This window comes from Phyllobates terribilis, unplaced genomic scaffold (genome assembly GCF_046119375.1).
Source record: "Phyllobates terribilis strain yellow unplaced genomic scaffold, ASM4611937v1 Scaffold_5__5_contigs__length_657084704, whole genome shotgun sequence".
Taxonomy (NCBI): domain Eukaryota; kingdom Metazoa; phylum Chordata; class Amphibia; order Anura; family Dendrobatidae; genus Phyllobates; species Phyllobates terribilis.
The window spans coordinates 452,816,408-452,823,567 of NW_027362765.1; the positions used below are offsets into that span (position 1 = coordinate 452,816,408).

Genomic DNA, 7,160 nt, shown 5'->3' on the forward strand with positions numbered 1-7,160 from the left:
TACAATCTTTCAACTATTATTCCCTATTGGTAAAAAAAATAAGAAATGTGTTCTGTAAATTTAAGAAGTGCCAATGTAAGGGGATGGACATACTGCCCACGTTTCAGTCTTGAAGAAACAAGTCCAATGTTATGTGGTGTAATGCAAAATGTGATGTAGACTGTGAATCATGATGCTTGTTAGAAAGTGTTAGTAATATTGATAGTGTGTGTAGTTTGACAGTAGGGATAGTGAGAGTTAATGTTTAGGACTAGCCCAAAGTGGGAGGGGCTGAGTTGAAGGGAAAATGAAAATTTCCTGTTAGAAAGTTAGATAGGGCCTGGAGTGAATAGAAAGAGGACTTAAGGTCCATTGTGAGCAGAGCCATATTATCGGGTGTCCATAATGTGAGAGGAGACCGAAAGAAAGATAGCATGATCTGGAAAAGAAGTGACTAAAAGACAGAGTGATCTACCGGAGACAAGCCGTGGGAGAGGACGACTAGCAGAAAGGTCCAGAATTTATAACTCTTGAAGGTAACGGACCTGGACAGGACAGTGTACGTCAGACGATTAGACCTGGACAGGACGAAGTACGTCAGACGAGTTGAAAGTCCCGAGTGGGAGTTCCAGAGCGTCAGAGAGATTGAAGCCTGACCATACTAGCACCCTAAGGGGAGAGAAGACGCAAAACTGCAGGATGAGTAAAGGACTCTTGCGAAACACGACTGTAGTACTGAGCTGGCTTGTGGTGAAACAGTGAGAAACAGCGGATACAGAGGACAAGTAGAGAGAGTAAAGAGGAGAAGAAAAAAAAGGAGAATAGAGGAAAGAGGAAGGAATCTGTGTGTGGGAAATACTTTGAGTTGTGAAGGAAAAGTTCATAAGACTTTGTACCCGCTATCTCCTGTATATATCTTACCAAGTTCCCATTCAGTAAAAAGTTTATTTTCAAACGGTGGTCTCCAGCATGGTACTGCAAAACATCTGGTCCTGGCCAACCAGCAACATCGGTTACATATGGCCTGCACGGGCGTAGCGCCCTCAGAGCACAAGTCCACACATCCAGCCAGGACGCACACTTTCAGGTAACGTGTCGGGGCATCAGAGACAAGTATTTGCACATGGCTACAGCTCCGTGATACGTTACACCAACATGGCTGAAACATTTGTGATTGGCACCAGCAAACTACTCTGGTATCGATGGCTGTGAAAACGTGTAGATGGGGGGGGGGGGGGGTCACAGTGGACAACGTCTGATATGAATATCTATGTAGATGAGAGCAGCCCGTTGTCACCAGCAAAAATATAATGCCCCGGTCTGTCCTAATGGGTGAGCTCTAAACCATACAGTAAGACTGGGACTAAAAGATGAAAGGTGGTCAAGCGACATAAGATCACAATGAAAACTAATGGCGTCATGTGGTGACCGGCAAGATGCCACAACCCAATAACCAGCAGAAAACCAACCCTGCTGGATTTCTGCACAACCTCCTTCAATATCATTAATGGCTGTATAACATATATGATCGTTAAGGGGCTGTCCAGGCTTATGATACTGATGATCTATCCTTGGGTAGGTCATTAATATCACATCGATGGGGGTCCGACACCCGGCAGCCCCATATATCAGCTCCAGCACTGATCGGATGTGAACATTTCGATTTGTCCTGCTTGAGGTTTGGGAAATACGAATTGCCGGACAGGTTTCCTTCAAATCCGCCAAACGGTTCCAGAGATATGGGGCCTTTTTATTTTTGTGGTCTTTATCAACGGGCCGTGGCTCAAAGGACTATTTGGGGGTGTGGTCTGCATAATTGCCCTGCGGCCACACCCTCTTGGTAAAAAATATAAAAATAGCACAAACTAAAAGGCCCGTATGTCTGGAACTGTATGGCGGATAAAAAAAAAAAACTAAACAGAAAACTCAGGGGAGCATTGGGAATAAAATAAGAGTTGATCATGTACACATGACCACTGCAGACAATCACTAATAACATCATCAATGAGGCCAGTGATTGGCTGCACCATGATAGAAGACCCATAGATCTCCTTCCCCATGACAGTCAGTGCTTCCGCCGAGGTAAAGGATCCTGCTCTGTTGTCATTTTTATTTTCCTGTTACTAAAGGGAGCAGTAAAACAAAAATTTAAGAGAAATTTCAGCACTTCACAAACAAATCACAGGGGGCAGCGCTCTGCAATGGCAGCACGAAAGGAGCTCCACCCAACCATGATGGGCTAATGGCTGCATGACTGTGAAATACAGGTGCATCTCACTCAATTAGAATATCATCAAAAAGTAAATTAATTTCAGTTCTTCAATACAAAAAGTGAAACTCATATATTATATAGTCATTACAATCAGAGGGATCTATTTCACGTGTTTATTTCTGTTAATGTTGATGATTATGGCTTACAGCCAATGAAAACACAAAAGTCATTATCTCAGTAAATTAAAATAATTAACAAAAAACACCTGCAAAGGCTTCCTAAGCGTTTAAAAATGTCCCTTAGTCTGTTTCAGTAGGCTCCACAATCATGGGGAAGTCTGCTGACTTGACAGATGTCCAGAAGGCAGTCATTGACGCACTCTACAAAGGCCCAGAGTTCCAATTTTCATTTGGAAATCAAGGTCCCAGAGTCTGGAGGAAGAGTGGAGAGGACACAATCCAAGCTGCTTGAGGTCTAGTGTGAAGTTTCCACAATCAGTGATGGTTTGGGGAGCCATGTCATCTGCTGGTGTAGGTCCACTGTGTTTTATCAAGACCAAAGTCAGCGCAGCCGTCTACCAGGAAATTTTAGAGCACTTCATGCTTCCCTCTGCCAACAAGCTTTTTGGAGATGGAAATGTCATTCTCCAGCAGGACTTGGCCCCTGTCCACACTGCCAAAAGTACTAATACCTGGTTTACAAACAACAGTATCACTGTGCTTGATTGGCAGCAAACTCGCCTGACCATAACCCCATAGAGAATCTATCACCTCCATGTCACGCCGCATTGATGCAGTAATTGACGTAAAAGGAGCCCCGACCAAGTACTGAGGACATTTACTGAACATACATTTCAGTAGGCCAACATTTCAGATTTTAAAACCATTTTTCAAGCTGTTGTTATAAAGTATTCTAATTTACTGAGATAATGACGTTTGTGTTGTCATTGGCTGTAAGCCATAATCATCAACATTAACAGAAATAAACACTTGAAATAGATCACTCTGTTTGTAATGACTCTATATAATATACGATTTTCACTTTTTGTATTGAAGAACTGAAATAAATTAACTTTTTGATGATATTCTAATTTAGTGAGATGCACCTGTATATAGTGGGGGGCAGAGAGATGGCTCCATGGCCAGGCTCTACTCTAACAGCAATGTTGGTTTTTTCAGCATATCTTGCTGCAGATTTTTATGCAAATTTTCAGCTGCGTTTTGCAGTACCAGCAAAGTCTATGAGAAACCAGAATTCTCTGTCCACAACATGTGGGAACATAGCATAAGTCTGTTTCTTTGGATTTTTATTTTGACTGGCACATTACACCTTTCTGTACAGTCAGGACCGGGACTTTCCCATTACACCATTCCCCACCAGCAGGACCGGGACCTTCCCATTACACCTTTCTGTACAGTCAGGACCGGGACTTTCCCATTACACCATTCCCCACCAGCAGGACCGGGACCTTCCCATTACACCTTTCTGCACAGTCAGGACCAGGACCTTCCCATTACACCTTTCTGCACAGTCAGGACCGGGACCTCCCCATTACACCTTTCTGTACAGTCAGGACCGGAACCTTCCCATTACACCTTTCTGTACAGTCAGGACCGGGACCTTCCCATTACACCTTTCTGTACAGTCAGGACCGGGACCTCCCCATTACACCTTTCTGTACAGTCAGGACCGGGACCTTCCCATTATACCTTTCTGTACAGTCAGGACCGGGAACTTCCCATTACACCTTTCTGTACAGTCAGGACCGGAACCTTCCCATTACACCTTTCTGTACAGTCAGGACCGGGACCTCCCCATTACACCTTTCTGTACAGTCAGGACCGGGAACTTCCCATTACACCTTTCTGTACAGTCAGGACCGGAACCTTCCCATTACACCTTTCTGTACAGTCAGGACAGGGACCTCCCCATTACACCATTCCCCACCGGCAGGACAGGGACCTCCCCATTACACCATTCCCCACCGGCAGGACAGGGACCTCCCCATTACACCATTCCCCACCGGCAGGACCGGGACCTTCCCATTACACCATTCCCCACCGGCAGGACCGGGACCTTCCCATTACACCTTTTTGTACAGTCAGGACCAGGACCTTCCCATTACACCTTTCTGTACAGTCAGGACCGGGACCTTCCCATGACACCTTTCTGTACAGTCAGGACCGGGACCTTCCCATGACACCTTTCTATACAGTCAGGACCGGGACCTTCCCATGACACTTTTCTGTACAGTCAGGATCGGGACCTCCCCATTACACCTTTTTGTACAGTCAGGACCGGGACCTCCCCATTACACCTTTCTGTACAGTCAGGACCGGGACCTTTCTGTACAGTGAGGACCGGGACCTCCCCATTACACCTTTCTGTACAGTCAGGACCGGGACCTTCCCATTACATCTTTCTGTAAAGTCAGGACCGGGACCTTCCCATTACATCTTTCTGTAAAGTCAGGACCGGGACCTTCCCATTACACCTTTCTGTACAGTGAGGACCGGGACCTTCCCATTACACCTTTCTGTACAGTGAGGACCGGGACCTTCCCATGATACCTTTCTGTACAGTGAGGACCGGGACCTTCCCATGACACCTTTCTGTACAGTGAGGACCGGGACCTCCCCATGACACCTTTCTGTACAGTCAGGACCGGGACCTCCCCATTACACCTTTCTGTACAGTGAGGACCGGGACCTCCCCATGACACCTTTCTGTACAGTCAGGACTGGGACCTCCCCATTACACCTTTCTGTACAGTCAGGACCGGGACCTTCCCATTACACCTTTCTGTACAGTCAGGACCGGGACCTTCCCATTACACCTTTCTGTACAGTCAGGACCGGGACCTTCCCATTACACCTTTCTGTACAGTCAGGACCGGAACCTTCCCATTACACCTTTCTGTACAGTCAGGACCGGAACCTTCCCATTACACCTTTCTGTACAGTCAGGACCGGGACCTTCCCATGACACCTTTCTATACAGTCAGGACCGGGACCTTCCCATGACACCTTTCTGTACAGTCAGGATCGGGACCTCCCCATTACACCTTTCTGTACAGTCAGGATCGGGACCTCTCCATTACACCTTTCTGTACAGTCAGGACCGGGACCTTCTCATTACACCTTTCTGTACAGTCAGGACCGGGACCTTTCTGTAAAGTGAGGACCGGGACCTTCCCATGACATCTTTCTGTACAGTGAGGACCGGGACCTCCCCATTACACCTTTCTGTACAGTCAGGACCGGGACCTCCCCATTACACCTTTCTGAACAGTCAGGACCGGAACCTTCCCATTACACCTTTCTGTACAGTCAGGACCTGGACCTTCCCATTACACCTTTCTGTACAGTCAGGACCGGAACCTTCCCATTACACCTTTCTGCACAGTCAGGACCGGAACCTTCCCATTACACCTTTCTGTACAGTGAGGACCGGGACCTTCCCATTACACCTTTCTGTACAGTCAGGACCGGGACCTTCCCATTACACCTTTCTGTACAGTGAGGACCGGGACCTTCCCATTACACCTTTCTGTACAGTCAGGACCAGGACCTTCCCATTACACCTTTCTGTACAGTCAGGACCGGGACCTTCCCATTACACCTTTCTGTACAGTCAGGACCGGGACCTTCCCATTACACCTTTCTGTACAGTCAGGACTGGGACCTTCCCATTACACCTTTCTGTACAGTCAGGACCGGGACCTTCCCATTACACCTTTCTGTACAGTCAGGACCGGGACCTTCCCATGACACCTTTCTCCACACAAACCTCACATTTCTTTACTTGTTCTGACACAATAACTTATCAGAGTGCACAATATCGCACATAGTATGTGCAGAGTCTGACACTTCCTCAGCTATCACACCTGCCCCCACATGACGTAATATACTACTATGGTCTGATTACGTCATCAGATCGTATTATTGTCACATGACCAGAAACACACAACAGTCAAACAGGCGCGTGACGTCACTGCACGCGGATCACGTGGGCCCGGTCTCACCTCGCGCAGCGCTTCCTCTCTCCCGCTGCGCCCGACATCTTCATCTCCAAACGAGGAGCGGGTGATGTCGGCGGCTGCAAAGCTCAGAGCCGTCCCCGTCCTCTCCTCCTCCTCACACTTTACCGAGTTCACGAACTCCAGCTCCATTCCTCCCCTGCAGCAGCTCTACAAACAGCGCGGTACTTTCTTTTCGACACAGATCTGCGCATGTGAGGTGGCGCCAGGCTTGCTGGGAACTGTAGTTTTCATTGCTACCTATAGCGATCGTAGTTTTGTGGCAAAACTATAAAAACTATCATGTGTCAGGATGACCATGGGCTGTACTGCTGCAAAGCGAGCGCCGACCGTGAAATACCCGTGATGCTGTGGGTCACTGGTACCTGATGGTTTAAAGGGATCACTCCCAACGTGCAGGTCCAGGTCCTGCCCACACCCACCCAATTAGGTGCAGGGTGTAAATTAACAACCCTTCCAATTTTCCAGAAATGTATATGAAAAAAAAAAAACCGTGTTAGGGTCCCAAATGTGTGACTGCTAAACCACAGCACAGGGGTGAGAGGCAAAGCTTGAACAACAGGTTCCCTGTTTATGTTAAGAAGCCACGCCCATTTTAAACCACACCCACTTTCCTCAATCTACTAGGGGAGCTAAAAGTAAAAGCGCTTTCCCCTTCTTGCCCTGCAGGTACCCTCATGCCCGTCACTTCTTACTATGGTGAATGGTATTAAAGGAGTCTCAAACAAGTTTTAAAATTAGTACTAAAGGAACCTACTGAAATAGGAAAGGACGAGCACCTCTACTGTTTTCTGCACCTAATCTCTGGCCTTAGCTGCCACAAACCAAACATGTGCGAAATACCTCCACACCATGACCAGACCACATATTACCACCACATAGTGACCGAATACAATACTGATCATTAAAGGGGTTTTCCCATGTACAAAA

General features: G+C 47.1%; 1 protein-coding gene across 1 annotated transcript in view; it reads right to left on the reverse strand.

Annotated features, from left to right (window-relative positions):
- Window positions 1-6,801, reverse strand: part of PCGF6 (polycomb group ring finger 6) — a 56,321-nt gene extending 49,520 nt beyond the window's left edge. The window contains exon 1 of the mRNA XM_073685336.1: window positions 6,216-6,801. Within this exon, the coding sequence (XP_073541437.1) occupies window positions 6,216-6,362 (147 nt within the window). The 5' untranslated portion in view covers window positions 6,363-6,801. The remainder of the gene's footprint in view (window positions 1-6,215) is intronic.
- Window positions 6,802-7,160: the final 359 nt, after the last annotated feature.